This window comes from Desmodus rotundus, chromosome 8 (assembly GCF_022682495.2).
Source record: "Desmodus rotundus isolate HL8 chromosome 8, HLdesRot8A.1, whole genome shotgun sequence".
NCBI classification, from domain to species: domain Eukaryota; kingdom Metazoa; phylum Chordata; class Mammalia; order Chiroptera; family Phyllostomidae; genus Desmodus; species Desmodus rotundus.
The window spans coordinates 37440995-37453427 of NC_071394.1; the positions used below are offsets into that span (position 1 = coordinate 37440995).

Below are 12433 nucleotides of genomic sequence, written 5' to 3' on the forward strand. Positions count from 1 at the left end.
TGCTTGACATGTATTAGGTACGCAATAAATGTTACCTTCCCCCACCCCAGTCTAAAATAGAAATTATACAGAAAAATACAGTATTAATATGGTGCCCAATATAATGAGTTATTATCCACAGTCACCAACAGTAATTTTACAATAGGCTTTCAGAAAACTTGATACCTAATTAATTAATACTCTATTCCTGTGGTACCTAGAGATTTAATGTAATAGGCAGCTAGCTCAGAAAGGGAGTTTTCTGCTAGGGCTTTGGGGGAGTGATGTTAAGAGCGGACAGGGATGGGACATGGTGCTCTAGCCCTGAAAATAAAATGAACTAACTACATCCAGCTGTTTCCCTCAGCACTAGTTTTGAAAATGTAGCTCTAAGCCACAGGTTTAAGAGTTGGTCAGACCACTACCTTCATTTCTTTACTCACTGAATCTTCCCTGGCATCTGGAGGGGAGCGGGGATGGGGGGGTGAGGGGGTCCCAACAGGAATGCCCCTGCTCTCGCAGAGTTAGTTTCCTTTCGGGGATGGACTCAGCAGGGCCACAAAAGCACCTCATCACAGCTGACAGGGACCTCTAACAGTGAACTACCTAGGGTCATAGGAACTGCAGCAGAGGCTCGTTAAAATGGAAAACGAGCACTGGAAGGGCATTAAATAAAAAAGTCCTATCTACTTTCATTAACGCCAACAGTTAAATAGGCTGCTAAATTAGGAATTAGGTTATTAGATCTGTGCACGTGAGCGAGCTTGTGTTTGTTTTGTGCCTAATACACAGTTGAAGCTCAATAATGTGGTGAATTTAGTAAGTTTCTTTATGTGAAACTATTACAAAATTGGAATAAAGAGCCAACCGTGAGGTGTCTCTGATTATGATACATAATTAAAATTATACCAAAGTAATAAATGTATTTAACCAACTCTTACAAAGTGAGTATAATTCTAACATATCTAACTTATCTAATTTAACATGTAGAATTCCCAAGGCATGTTCAAATATGCACATTTATTTATTCTTCACTAGAACTTAATGGGGTGGAAGTCACCACGTGTGGTTTGCAAATGAGAAACCCGAAAAGCTGCCTGGTTTCTCTTTCATTTGAGTTTCATACTGGTTTGCCACAAGAAAACATAGTCTTCAATTTCTGAATGAAAATAAATAAAATATCAACAATCCACTGACTGGATGAAATACGCATGTTTAGACTATAGAAGCAGCAAGAATTAAGGCCTTTATAATGACATAAAAGTAAACATAGAAAAAAACAAGTTGACCTTTCAATTACTTAGTAGTAGTTGGCCTACTATGGAAGAATTATTCATTGAAAATTGCCACCTCAGCTTAACATTTCATTAGCTAGCCAGGCTCTATCTTGAAATTTCCTAAGTAAACTTTGTTTACTTGGCCAGAACATGCTTGGAGAATGCCAAGAAAAATCTAACCAAAGCATAATTAAGCAGGTTAACATGCTACCTTAAAATCCTACCACATACGAGATTAGAGTCCAAGACAGTATGAACATAAATTATAGCCCCGGCCAGTGTGGCTCAGTTGGTTGCACACCGTCCCGTAAACCAAATTGTCATGGGCTCGGTTCCTGGTCAGGGCACATGCCTAGGTTGCGAGTTTGGTCCCTGGTCGGGGCATGTAGGGGAGAGATGTTCCTCTCTCACATGGATGTTTCTTTCCCTCTCTTCCTCCCCTCCCCTCTCTCTAAAATCAATAAGAATGTCCTTGGGTGAGGATAAAAATAAAATTAAATTATATACAAACTGGTAGACACAGGAACAATTATAGGTATGTTTATGACTGAGTATACATATATATATATATATGTATATGTATTATCCTGCTCTGTCCAAGGCCTAGAAGCAATGACAGTAGCAACAACCAGGATCCAGAGCTTCGTTTCTAAATACCATTCCCCGAGAGGAACCAGGGCCCTTCAGAGAAATGGTTGCTTCTTCGGCTGGGGCAGGGGCAATACAAGGTGATCCTCAAGCATCTTGTAGGACCAGAAAGTAAGGAAGTGCTCAAAAAAATAAAAGGACGGGACATGTCAAAGGGACACAGGAGCCAACCTTGAAAGAGCTCCCAATACTGGGCCAATGCTGCAACTCTCTGAGAGTCAACATAAATAATCTAGTACTGGATTACAACCCAAAGTACAAAATAGATACACAAGAGACAACAGTGATATAAATAAATGACTGCATAAATCAATAAAGGGGGAAGAAATAAATCTTTCTTACAGAATTCTGAAAAAATGCATTAGGTATATAACACCTCCTCCGTGAGATAGAGCTTAGTCCCACCCCACCCCACTCCTAGTGACTCGCGTACACAGGACAGTGACTGAGGTAGAGAACCTGGCAAATACTACTGTAACCAAGCAAGGAGGGTTCCCATCCCAGGGATGTCATGGGGATGCCGTGTACCCCTGATATGCTGTGATGACAGGGGCACCCTGTGCTATTCTTTCCGAAAACCCTTAACCCCAGCCTAATTATGAAAACGCCAGAGAAACCCATGGGCGGCCATTCTACAAAACACCTGGCCGGTCCCGCTCTAGACGGCCACAGTCACGAAAACCAGGGAGTGACTGAGAAACTGCCCAGAGCACGGGACACTAGGAGACACCACAACTGAATGCAGTGTGGTCCCTGGCTTGACTGGATCCTGGAACAGAAAGAGGACATTACAGAAAAACTGAAGAAATCCAAACAGTCTGAAATCCAGTTAGCAGTAACATTCCAATGCCAGCTGCTTAGTTGTGCAATAACGCAAATGTACTCGGGTACGTTGAGATGTTAGTCACACAGCAAGCTGGGTGGGGGGTACATGGAAACTCGCTGTACTGTCTGCAAGTTTTCTGTAATCTAAAATTATGCCAATATAGGCTGTTTGAAAAAAAACAAAACCCTTTAAGTTACCCACTACATTGATTTTACAATCTATTAGAAGAGAACTACCACAATTTAAAGAACACTGCCTTAGAAAATTTGTGAGTCCTTTTGGCAAAAATGATCAGAAATAGTTGGTTGTCTGTAAGTTACTCTGCTGGAAAATAAGTATTTCAGAAAAAAACACATTGTTAAAGGAAAATGTAAAAATAGCCCTCATAATGTTATTGTGATAACTGCAACTCTGCCATTTTCTATTCCTGTATCATTTTCCTCACAAGGACCAAATTTCTGTCTGATTCCGCAGAAGACTAAGAAAGGGAAGTAAGCAGACTGTTTCTGTAATGTCTAGTCTGTGTCTTCTAGTCTTGTTTCCACTCCCCCGCCCATCCCGGGCTTCCTCGGCATTCAGGTTCGCTTACAAAGCATCTTCGATGTTCATCTGCCCCGGGTACATAGAGTCTCAATCAGTCCATTATTTTTCATTCACTAGTTTCTGCAGCAGACACTTCAACATAAAGACGGAGCTTGAAGAACGGCTGCTGCCAATACTGATTTTTACTAAGTCTAACCCTATTAAACAGTTCATGGTTAGGGATAGTATTTTTAGTTTTCCTTCAAGAAATGCCACTTCTTTCTTCCTTTTGCTTTCTTCCTCCTCTCCCCAATTCGTCTGTCTATACCACCACCATAAATACCAGCTCCGGCAGAAGTAACGCCGTTGAGTGTGGCTGGTAGGGCACGCGAACGTCTCACACAAGATGGACGGCAATTCGAACCTTTCACCTAAAATGTCATATGCTGTGCTTGAGTGTGATGCTGTTATGTTCCAGAATTACATGCTTATGATTTTGTAATCAAAGATTTTGTAATAAAAAAGGGATTTGTGCCAGACCCTGTATAGTACTGGCGGTGCAAAAGGACAGTTACAACGCTAAAGTTAAATATATTAGGTTAAATATGTATTCATTAAAAAGCCCATATTTTTCCACAGTGAAAAAGTTCAGCAATTGTGGATAAAAATTTTATGAAGGCAACTTTACATAAAGTTGAAGAAAGTAAATCAAAAGCATATTAATTTTAAAATGACTTCTTTTGCCAAAAAGGAGGGGAGGGGAGAAAACCTACCCACCATATAATATGCTACAAACAATAAACAGACTCAAAATTCATACACTATTTTTGTATTAGTTGCACTGAATCCCTCCACACTAGAATACTCATATAATTATTTAGCTAGATTTCTCTTGGGAGAAAAGCCTATTTCAGTCATCAAAACTTCACTAACAATCTGTTAAAAACATTTTCAAGCATGCAAACTATCCATTCTAATCAAAAGGGCTTTACCATAAAGATTAATTAACCCTGTTCCAAAACTAGAATTACTGGACTGGTTCTGACTGACACCGACTCCTCATCCTGAACACAAACATTCAGGAAGAAATAAAAAGGGCAGCTCGAAACTTACTTCATATGAATTTCATCATCACTCTCCATGTGTCGCAACCGCCCTTGTAGACGCCGCTCTTCACTACGAAGCTGTTTTCTCATTTCTGATAATTCCATAATTACATTTTTTTTCTCCTCTGCGATTCCCATTGAGAAATAAAAAAATAAGACAAGTATAAGAACAGAAGATTAAGCATCAAAAAACATGGCCTGACTTATCATAAAGCTAAAATGCTCAGAGAGACATTTTTATGAACGTTATCTTTAACGTTTTCCATGTACAGATCACATTTATAAACATCATTAAGACCCACACACACATTTCTGATAATACAGGACTTCAACAGTGAAGAAACATTCTGGGGCTGGGGAAGAATGCCACTGTAGGGGCTGCACAGGGGGATTCCTCTGCGGTGGTGGACGGCTCTGAGCCTTGGCTGTGTGGTGGTCACGCAAATTCCACGTGGTAAGAACGCAGAGAAGTACACACACAGCACAAACACGTAACAATGCATGTGGAACTGGGGAGCCTGGTGGATGCTTGTGGGGTGCTGCGCCATCCACCTCCTGGCGGTGACACTGTACTAGGTGAGACGTTACTGCCGGTAAAAGCACGAAGCGTATGCACGACCTGTCTAGCTCTATATTGTTTTGCAATGTTCTGAGCCTATAATTATTTGCAAATAAAGAATTAAAAATGATTACAGATTTAATAGTTAACTCTACCTTCTGCACGGAGCTGATTTTTCCTGGCAGGTACCGGCGGAGACTGAGCCCGGGACACGGAACGTTCCTGTTTAATAATCATGACAGATGTGCTCAGGATGTCATCCCTACTCAGAGCGCGAACAGTGCACTTTTTTGAAGTATCTATATGTGGAAACAAAGAACTCCCCACTATCCTACCTGTAAACTTACGTACATCCATTTTTCCTTCCCACCACAATGGGAAGGAAATGGGAAGTCCTTGTCCTATCCAAAATAATCCCTTAACCTGCACATTGTAGCTGGTAAGTGACTCCATAAATTGGTGCCTTTTCTCCACCTTTTCCTCACTCCTTAATTTCAAGTATGCTTAACAATCTCTCCCTTCTTTAAAAAATTCTCATCTCACCTTTCATCACTATCTCTTGTCCATCCCCCCCTTCCCTTCAGAAACTTGCAGCTTTACAGAGTAAGAAATGCCGTACGTACGGTGTCTACATCCTTATTCCCACCCACTTTTCCCCACCCAGCTACTGCCTCCGCTCTGCACCCCAGCCCTCCACTATGCTCCCTGTTCTCTCCAAAGTCACCGAGTGATCCCCAGTAACACACCCAACGGGCACTTGAAGGCATTATTTTCCTTGGCCAGTAGCAACTGACATCACTGCCGCTCACTGTCACCTTACTGTCTCTGTCTCCTTCCTCTGCTTCTCAAATGTTGGCGATTCCCTAGTTGTCCATCTTCAGCCCTCTTTACAGCCCCTGAACTCATGCCGGGCAGTCGTACTCACTTGACAAGCAGCAACGTTCACGATTTCCACAACTACAAATCCAGGCCAGACCTCTATGTTCAACCACCCACTCTAACCTCACCGGAAACTTGACAGCTGTCACTGACTCCTACCCACCACAGTCAGTACCACTACCTGTCTCTTGAGTGCATCTTAACACTGTCACCCCTTCTCAGTTCTTATTGTCACTGCCTTTGTTTAGATAATCAAAGTCTCACATCAGGATTTCTGCAAAAGCATCCTGGCCTCCAACATATATCTCCACACTGCTGCCTGAGAGAACATTAAGCAAGACAAGTCTGGCCACATTCTTTTCCTCTTTAAATACTCTGATGAATTCCCAGACATTGTCTACCACAGACCTACTTAATCAGAATCTCAGAGGGTGGGATTCAGGAAGGTGTTCTTCTAATGCTCGTCTGTTCTGGTAATTAATCTGGTAGCCACTAGTCTGTGGAATAAAGTCAAACCCCTTACCACTCCATACTACACCCTGCATATGTTCTGACCTCCACATGCCCTGCCACCTTGCCCACGTACTACCACACCCAGACCACACCACGGGGTATTCTCCCCATGTGCCACGTGGCTCACATTTCCCTCCCTGATTTTCACATGCTGAAAGTCCCTCATCCTCCACTTTATGGCAAATTCCTACTCATTCTTCAAGAGTCAACTCCAGGATCCACCCTTCCAGAACATTTTCCTAGCTTTCTTTTGACTATAGCTCAGTCTAAAGTACAAGGGACTTCATTACCATAACTATGACAAGCTAAAACATACATTATTGAAGAAAAGACCTTGGGGGCCTTGACAAAAAAAAAAATGTGCTAAATTATGATTTGTCAAAAAATTTAAACTTTAGGGCACCAAGACCTATCAGTTACAACTGAAGCAGCAGACAAATTAATGTAGATGTTATATTTCAGATTTGAAAAAATTTAACCTAGCTAAACATGATGAATAAGAAAATCTCATTCAATTCCCCCAACCAAAAATAACTTAGCTAAGATTAACAAATCGTAATAAAAAGTATATACTTGAATATAGGAATTTATAATGCTGTCAACTGAAGGAGGTCTTTGGAGTTTGCTTGCAATTTTGTTCTGAAGAGCAGGAACCACAGGAGAAGGCTGTCTCAAGCGCTGAAAAAAAGAAATGCGTACATATGCACACATATACCAGTAGTCATATGTGCATACACACACGTATACATACAATGTGTGAGTGTGCATATACACACATGCTTAATACTTGGCCACCTAAGAAGTTCAGAATGTTATTGATTTTACTTAATACTTTTTACCAAAAAAGTCAGAAAAACAATGACATAAGATCAAATCTATCAGTTATGATAAACATAAATGGATTTAGATATCCATATTAAAATACTACTCTCAGATCAGGAAAAAATAATTCAACAAACTTAAGTAAAGCAATAGCATACTGAGTATAGGAAAGTAACAAAAACAAAAGTATAGCCAAAGTAAAAAATCACCCTAAGGAAAAGAAATACCACATCCCTGGCTGGTGTGGCTCAGTGGATTGAGCACCAGCCTATGAACCAAAGGGTCGCTGGTTTGATTCCCAGTCAGAGCACATGCCTGGGTTGCAGGTCAGGTCCCCGGTGGGAAGGGGGTGTGAGAGGCAACCACACATTAATATTTCTCTCCTCTCTTTCTCCCTTCGTTCCCCTATGTCTAAAAATAAATAACTTAAAACAAAAAGAAATAGCACAATACAAAAAATAAACCCCTTTTCTGGAAAACAACAGACATCAACACCTAAAATCTCAATCCCTTGACACCAAAAGCATCATGGATGAAGTAATTTTCCAAATTACAATGTGGTTCTATGTCTCCATACAAAAATAAAACAGAATTTCAGTTTACAGTGTAATAAAGCTAACAATTCCCAATTTCACATTAAAATCAAAATGCCGAAAACATAAAAAATCCCAACAAAATGCAATAATAATTATAGGGTGAAAAAAACCTCTCCAGGCCAGAGTATATGTATAGATGTTAAAACTGTTCATTTTGCACAGTAAAAAAAATCAAATATTACATCACTGGTGACTTCAATAAAATTAGAAATATATATTGTAAAAAAGACCTTTTTTCAAAAAACTTCTAGATGACCACAAGTAGTGTCTTAAAGACAAGGTTATGGTTCAAAAAACAAATTCAAAAACTAAATAAATGTACAAGGCAACTAAAAAAATAAAAAATGGTGACAAGTCAAAACTAAAAGAGTAACAAAAATATGTATCAGGCAAGCATAAATAAGGAAAAATGGTATCTAGCAATGATAATCTCAGAATTAAGGGCAAAATGCATTAAACGGATCAAAGCTGGTTTAAAACTTCATGGTTCTTCACAATTAAACTTCAACAGCCATGAATTTATATAAGAAATAGCACTTCCTTCTTAAACATAATCAGAAATTGGCAGAAACACAATTGTGGGAAACTAACAAGTCTCCTTCATTCTAAATAACCTAATTAGCAATAAGATATTCTGTGTTCCCTACCCAATTTTGTTGTAGACCTAACACTACTCTACAAACTAAACTTTATTAATTAAAAAATAGTAATATGACACTTGAGTAATATACTTTAAAAGTAACAAATAAATACATATACCCAACTTTTTATCCTAACAATGAAGACTAACATTCCTAGAACACTGAAAATAAACAAAACAGAGATCTTACTTATAAATTTCTCTTAAAGTGATCTTTTCGTGAGTCTGCTTAAAAGAAACAATGTTTGTATAAATCTAAATTTCTAAAAACAATTTTCTTAAATTGGACTAAACCTATGAGACATGGAGGGTTTTTAAAAAATGTGGTCCACAAGCCGATTTCATCTGAACTGTTAAGTATGCTTGTAAAAATGCAGATTCTTGGGATAACCTTAGACTCAGTAAATCAGCTACTTTGTAGGTGAGACCCAGGAACATACATTTTTAACAAGTCCTTCATGATACTTATGCATACAGAATTTTAAATACAGCTTTGAAATGAGTACGGGTGTAAACTAAATCCTGTAAGGGGCAAGTGGCTTTCTACAGAGAAAACCTGTCTAGTAACTTTGATTCATTCCCCTGTGAACTCCAACCCCCCTATTTCAGAGATGCAGACTTCAACTCAGTCTGTGGTGAGCCACCAGTTTTTCTACTTGAATCTCCAATCCATGCAATGCATCAAGGACAAATTTGTAAACAGAGTCAGAACACATTACTAGATAAGTGAAAATTTTTAAAAAGACATTGCACAATTCAAGCCCAACTTGTTATTAGTAGATGCAACAGATAATCGAATTACTGTGACAAATTGCTACATAAGTTTCCAAACACTTATTCTCAATTTCTGTACTTACTCTTGTCATGAATGGTCTGGAGGCTGCTGGTCCACAGACCATGGGAACAAGACAAGAAGAGCTAAGTAACCCTATTTACACTCATGGGGGGAAATAGCAACCCAGCCCAGGGACATCCTCTCATATAGGTAGGTAGTGCACACACCCAAAGGGTGCTGTAAAACAGAAAAGACAAGTGCCCCTCCACTCTGCCTTTCGCTAGTAACTCCACAATTCTCACACTGAAAGTGGTTACACTACAGGTTTAACTGGCATTTGTCTGAAGCGGACCTTTGTTTCTTCCCCAATTATATTTTCTCTTTCATAGTAGTGCTGAAGTTGTTGTTTATGTTTTTCTTCTTCTTCTTTCTTCTTTTTTTCTGCTTCTTTTCGTCTTTCTTCAGCTAACCGAATAAGCTCTTCATTTTTTAGTCTTTGCTTTAAAATAAAGAGAAAAATATGTATACACTCCATATATACATTCTTATAGTCCATTTTAAAATGTGCTATTTGCCTGAAATAAAGAGATGTACAATTGAAGGTATAGATGATACGGTGTTGTTTAACATCAAGAAATTGTCTGCTTAACAATAAAATATTAGGCCTCTTTTATAACATCCTTAGACAGCCTAAACTATTTTTTAGCTTAAAAAGTCATCATTTATGTCTTCTTAACTTAGTCTTTCGCTTTAATAAAATAATACCCAATGAATGAATACTGATCTGGTATTTTCTAAATGTACTCCAAGACTGGTCTCCTCTGTAAGTAATAAATATCTTTTCAAGTCAGAATAAAATTTTTCACTTTCAGACTAAGTAGAAAAATAGAGTAGGAAAAAAATGCACCTCCTCCTCTTTCTCCCTTTTCTTTTCCTGTTCCTCTTCATACTCTTGCTGGATCCGTGCCCTCTGTTCTGCAAGCCGTTTTTCTTCTTTTTCTTCTTCAATCCTCAGCCTTTCACGCTCTGCTTCCTCTCTTTGTTTCTTCTCCTCAATCTAAAGAATTAAATCTAGTTATTTCTTTGTAAACTACTGAAAAGCTGGAATAGCATTTAATTTTTCCTAGTAGCCTATGAACTCAATATTTGTATCATCTTTATGCAAGTTAAAATGACCTCCTCAACTTTGCATTTTCCTATGTTTTATCAGGGAGGCTACATGATGAAATCTTCAGAGCTATGAGTAAAATTCCAGTTCTACCAAATATTTTAAAACTGTGTGACCTTAAGAAACTTTCCTGTTCACCCTCGCTGGTGTGGCTCAGTGGATTGAGTGCCTGCCTATGAACCAAAGGGTCACCGGTTTAATTCCCAGTCCGGGCACGTGCCTGGGTTGTGGGCCAGGTCCCCAGTAGGGGGCACTTAAGAGGCAACAACACATTGATGTTTCCCTCTCTGTCTCCCTCCCTTCCCCTCTCTAAAAGTAAATAAAATCTTAAAAAAAAAAAAAAAAAGTAAGTTTTCCTGCTCAGCTTTCTTCTCTTGTAAAAAGTTATTAATGTCTGCATCTCAAAGGATTGCTCAAAAAATGAAAGTAAAGAAAATGTATGTAAAAAACAGAAAGTTTTTTACATACTTCTGCATAGAAGGAACTTAGTAAACAATTCATGATGATATTATTCTACAACAGCTGATAAATAGATGCCTCAAAGGTCCTTGGCTTGATTAGTATCCTGAAACAACAGTGGAATCAATATTTCAGCATTCAGTCAGAATGTCCTTTCTTCTTTCTTATCTACTGGCAAACTGTAAGGTAAAAGAGGATTTTGGCCACAAGGACTCATAATTAAGTTTCATCTTAATGCCACCTATGGTGTGCAGTACTGAATACTTGGGGGAATATCCCAAGGCAGAGTCCAAGATCTGAAGGAAGGGAACCCTCAGAGAGTCTGCACCCTCTCCGTGTGAAGTAGGGAAGCATGTGTACTGTATCCAATAGATTTCTGTTACTCTTAAGGATGCATGGATTATGGCTATTCGTATTATTTTATTGTTCTTATCTGCAATGCCTCTAGCTTCAAGGCTGTTACATCCAGTGCTGTCAATCTTTTGAGCTGTAAGAACTTGAATCTTCTCACATGTCCCATGAGTTTGCATGCTAGAGCTTTTTCCAACACTTCTATCTCACAATGCTATTAAATACGCAGCACAATCCTAATATTTAGTCCTAAGCAGTGTGCATGTAATCATTTCTCCTAGAGAAAACACCATTTATGGTCTATATGACAAAACCTCACATTTAACACTCAGTTCCCCATTTCTTCCTACTCCATGAAAAAAAAAAGATCACAATCATTAAGTGATCAAAAATATGATCATTAAGGATCACAATCAGAAATGGATCACACACCTAGTGAATCCACAGAAATGTCATTCCAACAGAAATGCTACACAGTCGTTCAACAGAAAGAGGAAAGCCAGCTTCTAGGTGAACGGTTTTCAAACCGTATGACACAGAAATGCTTCAAGAGTCCTGTAAATATTTTATTAAATGTGTTATTTTTAAAGCTCTAATTAAAAATGGTATCTGAAAATTTTGGCATATAACCACATGAAGACTTCTGCTGCATTAACTTAAATTTCTGGTGCAGACATGGAGCCGAGGCTTCTGTTGGCATCTTTGTGCACAGATTCAAACATTTTAGAACAGCTCTTTTAACAGTTAAGTTCGAGGATGTTTCTTGTCTGACACTATATTAAATACCATTTAGCCAGTTCTGTGTTAGACTTTCAGGGAAAAAATGGGGAAGGTTAAGAGACTGCTAAAAGAAAAATATGTAAACCACCATTTGAGGGCAATCCACTAACGGTCCACTGAGGGTTTACAGGTGGGAGGCCTGAAAGCTGGACTTACTCTGAAACTGAGAGAGTCAAAGCTTCCCCATTACTACTAGATTTCCCCAGAAGGGAAGATTTCCTAGAACCCCCTAGAGATATAAGTTCTGCACCTACAGATGTGATCCTGAGGTCAGGAGACTAGGTTCCAGCACTGGCCTCCCAACTGCTAGCTCTGCCACCATGGATGCACCTCTTTGCCTGTATTTTAGTTGCATGTCATAAAATTAAATACGTTCCTCAGAGGGCTTTAAGGTTTAATGAGATACTACATGTAAAAGTATCTTATAAACAAAAACAAGCTACACAATTGCAAAATTATAGTTTATTTATTTCCTGTGCTCTACCCTAGACCATGCCAACACTTGCTTAGTACAATAGAAGCTACTTAAATTT

General features: G+C 38.9%; 1 protein-coding gene across 11 annotated transcripts in view; it reads right to left on the reverse strand.

Annotated features, from left to right (window-relative positions):
* The window catches only part of CSPP1 (centrosome and spindle pole associated protein 1), a 91194-nt gene that overhangs the window by 18395 nt on the left and 60366 nt on the right, over positions 1 to 12433 (reverse strand). For all 11 annotated transcript variants that reach the window (XR_008427461.1, XM_045204861.3, XM_045204860.2 and 8 more), the window contains 5 exons: positions 10050 to 10199; positions 9495 to 9641; positions 6883 to 6987; positions 5073 to 5139; positions 4366 to 4483 (listed from right to left, as the gene is read on the reverse strand). Coding sequence is in view for 10 of the 11 variants with exons in the window: in XM_045204861.3 (XP_045060796.2) it covers positions 4366 to 4483; positions 5073 to 5139; positions 6883 to 6987; positions 9495 to 9641; positions 10050 to 10199 (587 nt within the window). In the remaining variant the exon portion in view is untranslated. The remainder of the gene's footprint in view (positions 1 to 4365; positions 4484 to 5072; positions 5140 to 6882; positions 6988 to 9494; positions 9642 to 10049; positions 10200 to 12433) is intronic.